The sequence below is a fragment of the Microtus oregoni genome, unplaced genomic scaffold, assembly GCF_018167655.1.
Source record: "Microtus oregoni isolate MIOR12 unplaced genomic scaffold, Mior012 000003F_ref0000135, whole genome shotgun sequence".
NCBI classification, from domain to species: Eukaryota; Metazoa; Chordata; class Mammalia; order Rodentia; family Cricetidae; genus Microtus; species Microtus oregoni.
In genome coordinates, this window is record NW_024543062.1 from 71454691 (window position 1) to 71468265 (window position 13575).

Consider the following 13575-nt stretch of genomic DNA (forward strand, 5'->3'; position numbering starts at 1 on the left):
CCCAGCAATACCACTCTTCAGAATATACCCAAGAGATGCCCTATCATATGACAAGAGCATTTGTTCAACTATGTTCATAGCAGTATTATTTGTAATAGCCAGAACCTGGAAACAACCTAGATTCCCTTCAATGGAAGAATGGATGAAGAAAGTGTGGAATATATACACGCTAGAGTACTACGCTGCAGTAAAAAACAATGACTTCTCGAATCTTGCATGCAAATGGATGGAAATAGAAAACACTATACTGAGTGAGGTAACTCAGACCCAAAAAGCTGAACATGGGATGTACTCACTCAGAATTGGTTTCTAGCCATAAATAAGGGTCACGGAGTCTACAATTGATGAACCTAAAGAAGCTAAGTAAGAAGGTGAACCAAAGGAAAAACATATAGTTATCCTCTTGGCTATGGGAAGTAGACAAAAGTGCCGGGGAGAAAATTGAGATCTTGGGGGTGGGGTGGGATGGGGGTAAGGGGAGATGGGGAGAGAAAAGGGAGAAGGGGAGGCTGCGAGGAGTCGCCGGCGGTGGGGCCGTGGGCTCTCACGAGGCAGCTCGCGGCTTCCGGCAGCGCAGGCCCGCTCAAGATGTCATACATGCTCCCGCATCTGCACAGTGGCTGGCAGGTAGACCAGGCCATCCTGTCGGAGGAGGACCGCGTGGTCGTCATTCGTTTCGCACACGACTGGGACCCCACTTGCATGAAGATGGACGAGGTTCTGTACAGCATCGCCGAAAAGAAATGGAAGATAGTGGGAGATCTTTCTCATCTTGTGTGAAGATATCCCAGCTGTTTTAAAGCAAACGGTGTTGGTGTCGCTTGTGCTCCTGGCATCCTCTGTGGTTCTCGAGCCTGACAGGCCTATCTGCTGCCAATATGAACATCCGCCGTGCTTGGCCCGATGATCTGATGAACATGCAGCACTGCAACCTGCTGTGCCTGCCCGAGAACTACCAGATGAAGTACTACTTCTACCACTGCCTCTCTTGGCCCCAGCTCTCCTTCATTGCTGAGGATGAGGATGGCAAGATCGTGGGTTATGTACTGGCCAAGATGGAGGAGGACCCCGATGATGTCCCTCATGGACACATCACCTCACTGGCTGTGAAACGTTCCTACCGGCGCCTCGGCCTGGCCCAGAAGCTGATGGACCAGGCCTCACGGGGCCATGATCGAGAACTTCAGTGCCAAGTATGTATCCCTGCATGTGAGGAAGAGCAACAGGGCGGCCCTGCACCTTTATTCCAACACCCTGAACTTCCAGGTTAGTGAGGTGGAGCCCAAGTACTATGCAGATGGAGAAGATGCATACGCCATGAAACGAGACCTCTCCCAGATGGCGGAGGAGCTGAGACGGCAGCTGGTGCTGAAGAAGGGCAGATACGTGGTTCTGGGTTCCAAGGAGAATCAGGGCAGCACACTTCCTGGTTCTGAAGAGGCCTGTCAGCAGAACTTGTCTGGAGATGACAGTGGCAGTGACAGCAAAGACAGCGCTGATGTTCAAGACAGCTTGCAAGACTTGGATTCCACCTCCTAGAGCCCGCTCAAGCATTGTAGATTCTTGCATTTTAGCCACAGTTTTCTTGGGAACCCTGGCTCTGCTCTGCAGTATCTACTCTGGAGTCACCCAAGTGACCCAAATGGCTTCTCACTGTCAGCGCTTAGCAGCAGCTTTCCACATAGCCTAATCATGAAGGCACTCCAGGACACAAGCTGCTGTGCAGGAGCCAAGGAACTTTGAGGACTGCCATGGCAGCACCATCCTTGGCTTCTCCCATGCTGCCGGCTGCTGTATTCGGTCTGCAGTTGTCCTGTACTGATTGTGTGTATGCTGTAGGGTTTTGCCTAGAATGCCAAACAGGAAGTGGTGATAACTCAGGAAACTCCCCAGCTTTCAGCGTTTGCCATTATTTGGGTTTTCATTTTTGAATAAGCAGGACCATCGGTTGTCCTTATGCCCTCTGCCTCTGTCTGGTGGAAGTTACCTACTCTTGCCTTCTATGGAAACTGCCCATGCCCTGCCCTCCCTCTTTGAAGAAGACTGTTCCCTTTTGGTGGGAGGAGATAGGTGTTGGACTTCTGCACAAGCAGAATTTGTAGATCTTAAGTAAAGGACAAGCAGAATTCAAATTGTAATCTCTGACCCCCCCCCCCAATAAAAATATTAAAAAGGGAAAAAAAGGGAGAAGGGGAGGATGGGGGGAACTTGGGGAAAAAGGATGATTGGGATAAAGGAAGGTTGGATAGGGGAGCACGGAAGCACAATTCTTAGTTAAGGGAGCCACCTTAGGGTTGGCAAGATACTTGAACCTAGAGTGGCTCCCAGATGCCCAAGCCGAGGTCCCCAGTTAGTTCCTTGGGCAGCTGAGGATAGGGAACCTGAAATGACCCTATCCTATAGCAATACTGACGAATATCTTGCATACCACCATAGAACCTTCATCTGGTGATGGATGGAGATAGAGACAGAGACCCACACTGGAGCACTGGACTGAGCTCCCAAGGTCTCAATGAGGAGCAGAAATAGGGAGAACATGAGCAAAGAAGTCGGGACCACGAGGGGTGCACCCACCCACTGAGACACTGGAGCTGACTATTGGGAGCTCACCAAGGCCAGCTGGACTGTGACTGAAGGAAAAAAAATATTAAAACGAGCCACTGGCTCCAATCAGACCAGATTAACACACATCAAATTCAATCCCACCAGATTAATACACATCAGACCAGATTAACACACATCAAATGTCCGGGTTTATTAGATGACACACTCAGGTGGCCAGGAGAGCATAGCAAGAAAAAGAGAGGAACTGTGCGTAAACACACACACACACTCAAAACCAAAACAATTTGTTCTTTCAGGTGCAACCCTAAATAGCCTGGGGGAGTAGTCCTGACCTACCCTGGGAGACATCAACTCTTGGCAGGCTGGGAATTGGAGTCCAAGCTAGCACAACTGCCAGGCCAGGGACTTTCAATCATTCCAGACTTCTTAGCCTGGGATGACACCTCCAGTGTTATTCTTACATTCCAGACTCTTTGGGTATTGGGGTGTGACTTTTGACCAAACATCTCAGATTTCTTGGATATAGGGATGTTAAAGGGCTGGGGTGACTCGCCCAGCTTAATATTACACCAGCTACCTTTTGCCTTTGGCCCCTTTCCTTCTCTTATGTTTGTATATCTTACTTTCGCTCTATTCCATGGTTGGCTGGATGGCTGGTCCCTTAAGTCCTCCTTTCGTAGTTCTCATTCCTTCTCCTCTTCCCTGATTTTACCTCCTATTTATCATCTATGACTCCCAGCCTTGCCTATCCTTTGTCCTGCCTTGTTATTGGCCATTTAGCACTTTATTAGGGCCATCGGGTGCTTTAGACAGGCAAAGAAAAGAATCACTGCTTCTCAGAGTTAAAAAAAATGCAGCGAAAACAAAAGTCACACACTTGAAAATAATATTCCTCATCACTATTCCCCCGTCCGTTCCCTAGTTCTGTAGCAAACTACTTGCTAAGATGGCAGGGGAGTTAATTCAATTCCGGTGTACACCTTGCTTTCCTCCCTCTAACTGGCCCTCTCAGCACACATCTTCTAGACTATAGCCATTGCTAAGGGTCAGCTCCTAAAATTAAAAACCACATTCTACCTGGGACCCTAATGGCCATACCTGGAAGAACCCCAGAAGCCCTCCCTATCTGGCAACCCAGGCTCCCACACTCTCCTAAGAACCAGAGACAACAACAAAAACAGGAACAGTTACCAAGCAAAGTGAAAGTTCAATACTTAGAATTACAACCATCACAAACCCAGACACCTTTATATTAGCATAAAAACACAGTAAAAATCAGCAAGGCCAATGTGTCTTCAGCAACCCTACTGAGGCCCTGAGATTTATAGTACAACAGAAGCAAGGCGGAGACTTCAAAATAGCTATTATGAATTTTGTCAAGGTCTTTAAAGACAATATGAAAAAAATCCATTAATTAAAATATATAAAACAAAAACATTGGAATGAGATGAATAACCTCTTCCAGAAATGGAAGTAAAAAGAGACTCAATGAAGAAAACCCAATCTGAGTGAAAGCTGGAAATGAAAAATATTCAACAACAGTTCTGAGAGCAATCTATACTGTTTATCCATTTCTTTTAAGAAGAAAAATAACCTAACAATTGATTTTTCTATTGTTTCACTAAGTTGTAGAAAAATAAAGGTTTAGATTTCTAACCTAATGAATATTTTTCCTCTTAGTTTTAGACTCAACTTGCATGGCAATGTGTTTATACCTGTAAGTGGTTGGAACATTATGAGAGAAAAATTGCTGTGTTCCCCTGATAAGTATGAGCAACTGTTCAAAACCATTTTAAAGTCAATGCATTTGGAACACGTGAATAGATTTTGATTCAGTGAACAATTTCTCAGTCTGAATAATTATCCAGTGAAGAGAATTGCATGTTGTTAGCCCACTTTAAAAAAAAAATCAATGTTGTGTATACATTACAGGGGTTCTAACTTTCCCCTAATTTGTCCTTGCTAATATATTTCCCACTGTTTATTATGAATGTAACTTTTATTATACTGAAAAGCCACTTTCTAGAATTCACTATAAATATAAGAGCAATGAAATATTTTTCTTACTATGTGCAATTTGTTTATTCTGATGGTCACAGAATGTGTTTTTGCAATCTAAACAGGAAGAAATTTGCCTTTTTGTTTGTTTGTTTGGTCTTTATCTTGTAGTTATTTTGAGACAGTTTGGATGAACTCTGACAGAGAACGGCCTCTAATCCATGTTTTACCCAAGATAGATTTGAAATCCTCTCAGTCTCCTAAATACTAAGATTATAGACATGAATCCCTACTCTTGAGAAAAAGTGTTTTTGGTAAATAAGACTGTATTAGAGTTTCTTTGTACAACTATACTAATTGTAGACCTATGAAGAACATAAAAATCTCTAATACATATATTGTCTGCATTCTCTTGATAAACACAGACAATAAATGCAATACATCAAATCTGCAAATAATTTTATCTTTTCAAGTTTCCTGAGCTAAATTTATCAGAAATTGTAGAAAATAAATCATCATTGGTCAGAAGACTGTCTTCCACATTAGTGACACTTAGAGTTATCTCTGAAAGAAGGACTTCTGATTAAAGTGCAGGATGAAAGAAAAGAAAATTCCATGAGTTAGGACTCGCATATGTTTGGTATATAATAGAAATAAGGTGCTGAAAACTGAATAACAGCAGGGCAGCAGAGTTTAATGTGAACTTTAAACAGAACAAGAATGGTACTACTTAAATTTTATAAGACTACTTACAAAGGTGAAAATTTATATTTTATTCTGGTTTTAAATAAAATTTATGGAAAATTTGTAGTCATCAGAGTGATTTGATATGATTTTGTTTTTAGTTGTTCTATCCTGATACTCCATAGTAAGCAAAACATAAGTACACATAACTTGGGATATTTGATGTTTAACAATATGCCAAAATCTTACACTGGGAAATAGGCAGCACTTTCAACAAATGGTACTGGGTAAACTGGATTTCCTGACACAGAAAAGTGAAATTAGACACACATTTATCACCCTGGACAAAATTTACTCCAATTGGATTAAAAATCTAAATCTATATTCCAAAATAATAGAATTCCTGAAGAAAACAAAGCCATTATTCTGTATGATCTTGGAAATAATGCTCCATTTGGCCAAGAATTAATATCAAGTATTGTCAGTAAAGATTTCACAAAACTAAAATGCTTCTGCACACCAAAGAAATAGTTTGATGATGAGGGAGGCCATAGAATGGGAAAAATATTTACTAAGTATATTTCTGACAAGAAAATTACCTACTAGGATATATAAAGAACTCAAACATGTTTCCCAGAGTTCTTTCTATTGAAAGCACTCCAGATTTGATCCTTACAGAAATTTCTGTGATATTTAAAAGACAAAATATTTAAATATAAAGGCAACCACTATTTATGCTTTGAAAATCAACACCACGCCATGTTTCTATGACTTATACATCACCACTGGTTGGCTGGCTATCCTTGCTCCTGTGGGATAGAAGCTGGTATGTAAATTCACTCTAACTACCAGGCCCCTGTCAGTACTGCTCAGACCTGACTGAACCAGTTTTCCATAATTGGGGGTAGTGTTATCTCACATGATGGGCAGGTGTCTGGGTAGTGTGTATCTTTGTCCAGATCATCCTCATGGATGATGAGCTGTCCAAATGTACGGACCTAACAATTTGGCATAGACTTGATCAGTAACAATTTGGCCTGGCAGCAATTTATGAGTATAACATATTCAGCATGTATGCTGGAGATCAAGGCAATGCTTTTTTATGTAATTAATCAAAAAAGAATTACTTCTTCAAAATGGTTAAATATAAACAAAACATAGTCTATGAGTAACAAATTTTCATGATCCATATTTTGTTACTTTGCTTCTGGTGCAAACTATGTATTGTGGCAGGAGAATATTTCATATATAAATGTAGCAAAACAACTTTATATTTCCAAGGCCACCTCAGCTGCCATGACTATTTTGAGCCCAGCTTGTCAACATTACAAAGAAACACCATGTCTAAGATTTCTTATTGTAGATCTAGTTATAGCACAGAAGGGCTAGATCGGTGTAGACTTTTAATAAGCAATTCATTGGAATGTATATATTTTCCTTTCACGGCTCAGTGTCTTTGTTAACTTGCAGTTTATGAATATAAAATAATTCTTAGACCATTATGTAATGCATAGCATCTGACAACATATCCTCACAATGAATGTGGAAAACATAGGAGTCATTTTATTTTCATTTTGAATCTGGTTTACATAACATTATGACCTCTAATTTCATTTTTTTCTTGTATATGAAAATTTTGCTCTTCATGGCTGAATAAAACTTCATAGTGTACATATACCACATTTCCTTTATCCAGTACATGTGTATTTTAATACCAGTTAAATTTTTATTCTGGAATTTTGTATTTATGGCCTGGAAGAAGTTTTCATAAGCATGCCTATCTAGCACATATTTCCAGAAAGGTATATTTAATATAAAACTGACATATGAAATAAGCCCTGCACAAGTTTATTCCATGATTTTCTCTTAATAATATTAATCGCTCTCATTTTTATTTCCTCATCTTTAAAGCAGAACTGATAAAATGTACATATATATTTCAAGATACTTCTTAATTTTCAGTTGTTCATAAATACTTAACTAATTCCTGAAAATTGGTAAATCCTCAATGTTCATCAGCAGTAAATCTATCTTAGAGAGTGGCATAAGAAAGCTGTTGATTGGAGATAAGAAAAAGAGAAAAAAACCAAACAGCTTTTAGGTGAACTTAGAATAAAGAATTCTATTTCCTCACTGATGGCCTCTCAGTACCTCGAAAGATATTTGGTACATGGTAAGTGTTCAATAAGTACTTGAATTGAGCCAAGCATGATGGCACACAGCTTCAATCCTCATACTTGTGAGGCAGAAGCAGGCATCGGAGTTGTACCTAACTTGGTCTACAAAGTAAGACTGTGTCTGTTGTAAGAAGGGGTCACTCGTTGACTCCTGGCTGTCCAGCCTGGAAACAATCACCCAGAAAATGTATCAATCAAATCACTTCCTGGCCCACTAGGAGTTGTTGATTTTACAATACCACCATCAACAGAAAGCAATATTGATAAAATGGTGGAAAGGAACTTAGTGGTTTCTTTCCTTTAAAGCTTATATTTTTATTTTTAAAACAATCTTATTTTACCTATCAATCCCAGTTCCCTCTCCCTCCCATCCTCTCACTCCTCCCACCTCTTTTGTTTAACTTATAAACTATTGAAGATGATAGTGGCACTTATGTTGCATAGAAAGGAGGATTGGTATTTGAAACTAGGGAATCATGTCGTTTTTGTGAAAAGTTAAACAATTCTTCGACTATTTGTTGGTAAATTGGGATTGATGAAAATTGTGTTTGCAAAATTTGGAGAGTGGAAGAGAAGCAGTGGTAGTATGTATTCTGAAGATCAGTGGAAACTGGTTACTGAAGCAGCACTCTTGCAATGTTGCCCATTTGATGCGCACAGCACTGTGGAAGAACAGCCATATTTACATCTACCCACCTCTCACTTTAATAATGTGTCAATCAAAACCCTTATTTGAGAGGCTGGAGAGATAGAGGTCACTGTGAGAAGGAAGATTGCTTTCTGGGCAAACATAATTCCACTGTTGAGATCTTCAGTACCCATGTAAATGCTGGGCAGATGTAATGATCAACCAACGATTCCAGGGCTTAAATACTAGAAACGGGAACCCTCAGTAAACTTGCAAGTTACATTAAATGAACTCGGAGAGATTTTGATTCAAGTAAGACACCCTTCATCAATATAAAAGAAAGGGAAAACTAGAGGAAGGTACCCAATGTCAACTTCTGCCATTCACATATTTGAACACACACACACACACACACACACATCTGTACTCATCAGACTGTGCATATAATTTATTTAAACTCTGGTCTTACAAACTTTTTAAACTTTCCCATTATAACTTTCCTAATGAGTGTTTTGAAGTAAGTTAAATACAATCAGTTGGTCTTAAGGACCATGTCTTTATGGATTTTTTGTCCTAAATATTGTCTTAGCAACTCCTAAACCAAGCCCCATGATTCTGTGCTATAACAGACACCTAACTGACACTGACAGATTCTGTAGAGACTGCTCTGCCAAATTGATCAGTGAGTCAAATTGAGTAAACTGCATTAGATTTCAACCAATTTGGTCTACTGCACTGTGGAAAAGTTATAGATAACCACCGTGTCTGAAATTGAAATTTAGAGGGCATTGATTGAGCTTGTTTTGCTGAAACTTGTTCTCAATCCAATGAACATTTTCAGCAATGAATAAAAATCAGAGTCAATGAGGACACACTTTTAAACAACAACTTTACAGAATGAAGAGAAGCACAACAAAGACTGAAAATATTATTATTCTAATACCAAGAGCACCTCCTTACATTTTAACCATGTTTCAGAGTTTTCAAAGCACAATCAAATATTATTCAGTTTGATTCTCACAGTTGAATCATGAGAGTACAATTTACACTGTTCTTTCTGTGCTCTGAAGATAAAAAAAAGTGAATACCAAGACGGATGTACTTCATGTCACCTTTCAGTTTGGGACTGAGCTGAGCTGATCAGATACTGCTGAGGACCCATGGGGCTAGCCTACAGAAATAGAGAGGGGCTTTGTATTAGTTAGATGGGAAAATTTGAAAGTCAGAAGCAATCAGTTAAAATGTTGCATCCTTTAGCAGAAGCTAAAATGAGAAAAGAGTCCATAAATCCCTGCAGTCTGAAGTGAGAGTGCTTAATTTTTAGGCGTCAAAAAATAATAAAAATAGGAAATCATTTTTTGTTTTTTTCATAATTCTACATTATAGTACTAAGGAAAAGTTAGGGTAATACATACATTTAATTTTATGTGATTAGAATTATGACTTAATATTATATACTGGGACATCTTAATATGTTTTGCATTTATTTCATAAGCAATATTTAAGAATAACTATAAAATCAAGTCAAGAAACATGTACAAATTTGATGATCACAAAAAAAACTTATATAATGCAAGTAGTAACTTAAATCACAGTTTGTTATCAAATAAGTCTCTAACTCCAGGACTCAGAAGAACTTGGGAGGATCACATGATCAAGGCTACCAAGCCTCTGTTGTAAGTACTTATATGTCTTGACCCACATGACAACCTACTTCAAAATAGTAAGTAAACAAACAAATGAGTATATTCCCTGATAGATAACCTGATTATAAAAAAGCAATACAAAAATGACTTCTTGCTTTGATATTTTAGAGCAAATATTTTAATGACAAAATTTATGAAAGTGTAATAACACAGATTATTTTACATATTCTGATCATATCCAATTTTTAGCTAAATATATTTAATTTAATATTTTAGCTTTTATATAAAATACATTTATATGTAAAGAATACCTAGCTTATATCCTTGCTTATGGCTTAGTTAGCCACAAGTTCTAAGGCTCCAGTTACTGATTAATAAAATACAAACTCTGTGCCTTTATCCCACACTTTCTACAAGTTGTCTGGATTCCTTCCCGCAAGCAATCAATAAGCCAGGATTTGAATGGTGAGTTGAATTTGTATGTTCAGTTTTCTCTGCGTTCCATTCCACTTTTGTATTTACATGAAACTGGCTATTCTATGTCAGGTGGTAACTGCAATTCAGAACGAAACAGCTCAATTCTTCAGTTCTTTCTGTTATTATTGTTGCTGTACTAAATTCTAACACTATTATTTTAGGATGATTATCAGCCAGTACTGTAATCATTCCATTATAAATCATTTTCCCAAAACATTCAGTTGTGATTTCTTTAATTGCACAATCCCTTTCTGGGGTATAATTAGTCAACACTTTTTTATAGAAATAACAAATCAACAAAAAACAGAAACAATTCAGTATATTCAACAGACAGACACACTTGACATAGCCATGTGCTATAACTATTAGAAAAATTGAACTTACTTATAAAGGACATATTCTCTGCTTGATATTAACCACATAAACACATAAAAAAGAAAATTTCCTTCTCTCTACTCCTACCTCCAGTAACTCTTTGTCAAAATGAAATCTCCAATACAAATCTCAAATTATCTTTCCTTATGAACAACCTTGCCTGTCTTTGCTCTAACCAGTACAGTGTTTCTTTTATCTGACTAAAGAAAATTTATATTAATATAGTGTTTAGCAAAATACAAATGGTATCTTAAAATTATGTTCTTAAATACTTACTAAAATAGAAGTCTTTATTAGAGTAAATTATCTCTGTTCCCACTGTCTTCAAAAGAGTAAAATACTTCCAACAGTGAATTATATTATTAGATTCAACTATCAATAATTCATGGAACCACTTACAGACTTAGCTTAAATCATGTGCCAAATTTCAGTATATATATATGCTGAAGTCCAGTTGTTCACACAGTTTTCATTAACCAGGTAAATACTGTTGCTCTACCTCCTTTGTTTTAGTCTAGGTCATGCATTCCCAACACCTTCTTACAAGTCCTGGGGAGTCTGACTTGATTGCTACAAATAAAATCATATTTTGCTGTAAGCTTAAGGTTGAAAAATAAAATGTTGCATTATATCCACATACAGTCCCAGAAAGGGCTCTCATGTTGATGTTTCCATTCTTTCAAAAGTGGTTTCTGTCACTGCAATGCTATATTTTAAATGTTGCTGCAAAGAAAGATCTTTATTATATCATGGGCTACTTAGGAGAGACTTTATTGTCCCATACGCTATGGTCATTTTTACATATATTGGTTTGAAAAGATTCTTTTATTATTGTAAATCTTAGAATGAAATTTTATGAGTCATTAATTTTAAAGATGAACATGTTTTCTTCATAAATTACTTTAATACCAGGTTTCATAGAGAGAATATCACTACAGTACATGCATGTGCTACATTTTAGACTTTGTTTTGTTAGCATATATTAAAACTGTTGTGGCAAATTTTTTTGTAAGCATAAACTTACTACATGACATGGACCAATTTTGTTTTATTATTTTACTTTGTGTGTGTGTGTGTGATTGTATCTCATTATATATCCAAAGTTGTTTATAATTGATGCCTATACCTCCACATCCTGAAAGTTATGATAGCAAGTTTATATTTGCATTCCTATAAAGATATCCATAGTTTTAAATAAACATACTCATATGATTTTAATATTAACTTATAATATAACTAAAACATAATTAGATTACTTGTTGTAAAGATGTTCTTTATAAATTTTATAGGAGCATAATCTTAAATATATTGAAACTATACATTTTAGTCCTTGTCATATTCAATTATAGTCATTGCTATTACTAACCTAATATGATTATTCATTTTATAAAATGGAGCTTAAATGCAAGCTTCTAGTTTCATATCCATTTACTCTAGATGAAAATCTCTGTTCACCAATAGATATGTTTAATTCTGGATTTGAATGACTCAAATTAAATTACATTATCTTAGAAATCAAGGATGTCAGTTTATATATTCTTAGTCTTTTTTTTTGTTTGTTTTGTTTTGTTTTTCTAGACAGGGTTTCTCTGTAGTTTTTGGAACCTGTCCTGGAACTAGCTCTTGTAGACCAGGCTGGCCTCAAACTCACAGAGATCTGCCTGCTTCTGCCTCATGAGTGCTGGGATTAAAGGCATGTGCCACCACCGCCCGGCCTGTATTCTTATTCTTTTAGTGTACTGTAAACCATAGTATAAAATATTAGTAGATGAAGAAATTTATTGGTTTATATTGTCAACACACTTTTAAATGTACATATTTAAAAGTCTGTTGTATATCTTAATGTACATATTTAAAAGGGTGTAGTATATCTTAATGAGGATTTAATTTACTTCTGAGTCAAACAAAACAAAGATATGTTTTTGATTGTCAATAACTACATTCTACTTTAAGTGGCATTTCAAGTGTTTCACTTAGTACTGGATAATCCCTTTGATTAAATTACATCTACAGTACATTGTTGTTATCTATCATATGTTGACTTTAAAGAACATTCATATCCTGTTTATGCAGTATCAGTATCCCCATTTTACAAATGAATAGTATCAAAATATTGTAACCTTTGCCTTGTACACAAATTAAATAATAACAGAGAGATTTACTAGGATAATGAAAGAAAGTCATATGCTTTTGTGAGATTATAAAATTGTGCATTTCAAAGGGATTTGTACAGGAAAAAATTAGATCTTCATATACATGTAATACAGCAGAGTAGGAACTTCTTATTATAATATGGCCTTCACATTTAAAAAATGGTATTTTATTTATTTTACAGATTTCCACTACTGTGTATACTTTTTTTAAAAAAGATCAGCTAAAATAAGTGAAATAAAATACTTAGGCCATAAATATAAATTACATAAGCATCTCTAAAATTTTCAAGTGAATAGAGCTATACAAAATAATTTCTAAATATCACACATTAAGGAAAACACCATATATAGGTAACTTCTCATCTTTCTTTTTAAGATATAAAGTATCCTTATACATAAATGACAAGATGTGGTTTTAAAAGTAAGCTTTAGAAGAACAGAAATTTGTATTATTCTAAAATTAATCATCTTAACTCATTTTGTAATCTTCTGTGTATAGAATGTAGTTCAAGATAGACAGGTTTGAAGCACTGCAGTTTGAAATGCATATTTGATGTAGGATTCCCCTCTGTATCCTGTGAATACCATTGGTTAATAAAGAAACTGGATTGACCTGACAGGGTAGAACAGAGCTATGCTGGGAAAACTAAACTGAATGCTGGGAGAAAGGAGGCAGAGTGCAGAGTCAGAAGAGAAGCCATGGAGCTGCCACTGGAGATAGACACACCAGAACCTTGCCAGTAGGCCAAAAGCTTCATGGTAAAATATAAAATAATATAAATGGGTTAAATTAATATATAAAAGTTAGCCAATAAGAAGTTAGAATTCATAGGCCAAGCAGTGATTTTAATTAATACAGTTTCTGTATGGTT

The 13575-nt window shown here is 36.8% G+C and overlaps 1 protein-coding gene and 1 pseudogene across 1 annotated transcript; both read left to right on the top strand.

Moving 5' to 3' along the window:
* The first annotated feature begins 551 nt into the window (after nucleotides 1–551).
* Nucleotides 552–780, top strand: LOC121446298 (thioredoxin-like protein 4A). The gene has a single exon (XM_041648830.1). The coding sequence runs from the start codon at nucleotides 589–591 to the stop codon at nucleotides 778–780; it is 192 nt and encodes a 63-aa protein (XP_041504764.1). The 5' UTR covers nucleotides 552–588.
* A 98-nt stretch (nucleotides 781–878) lies between these two features.
* Nucleotides 879–1707, top strand: LOC121446297 (annotated as a pseudogene).
* The last annotated feature ends 11868 nt before the right edge of the window (nucleotides 1708–13575 follow it).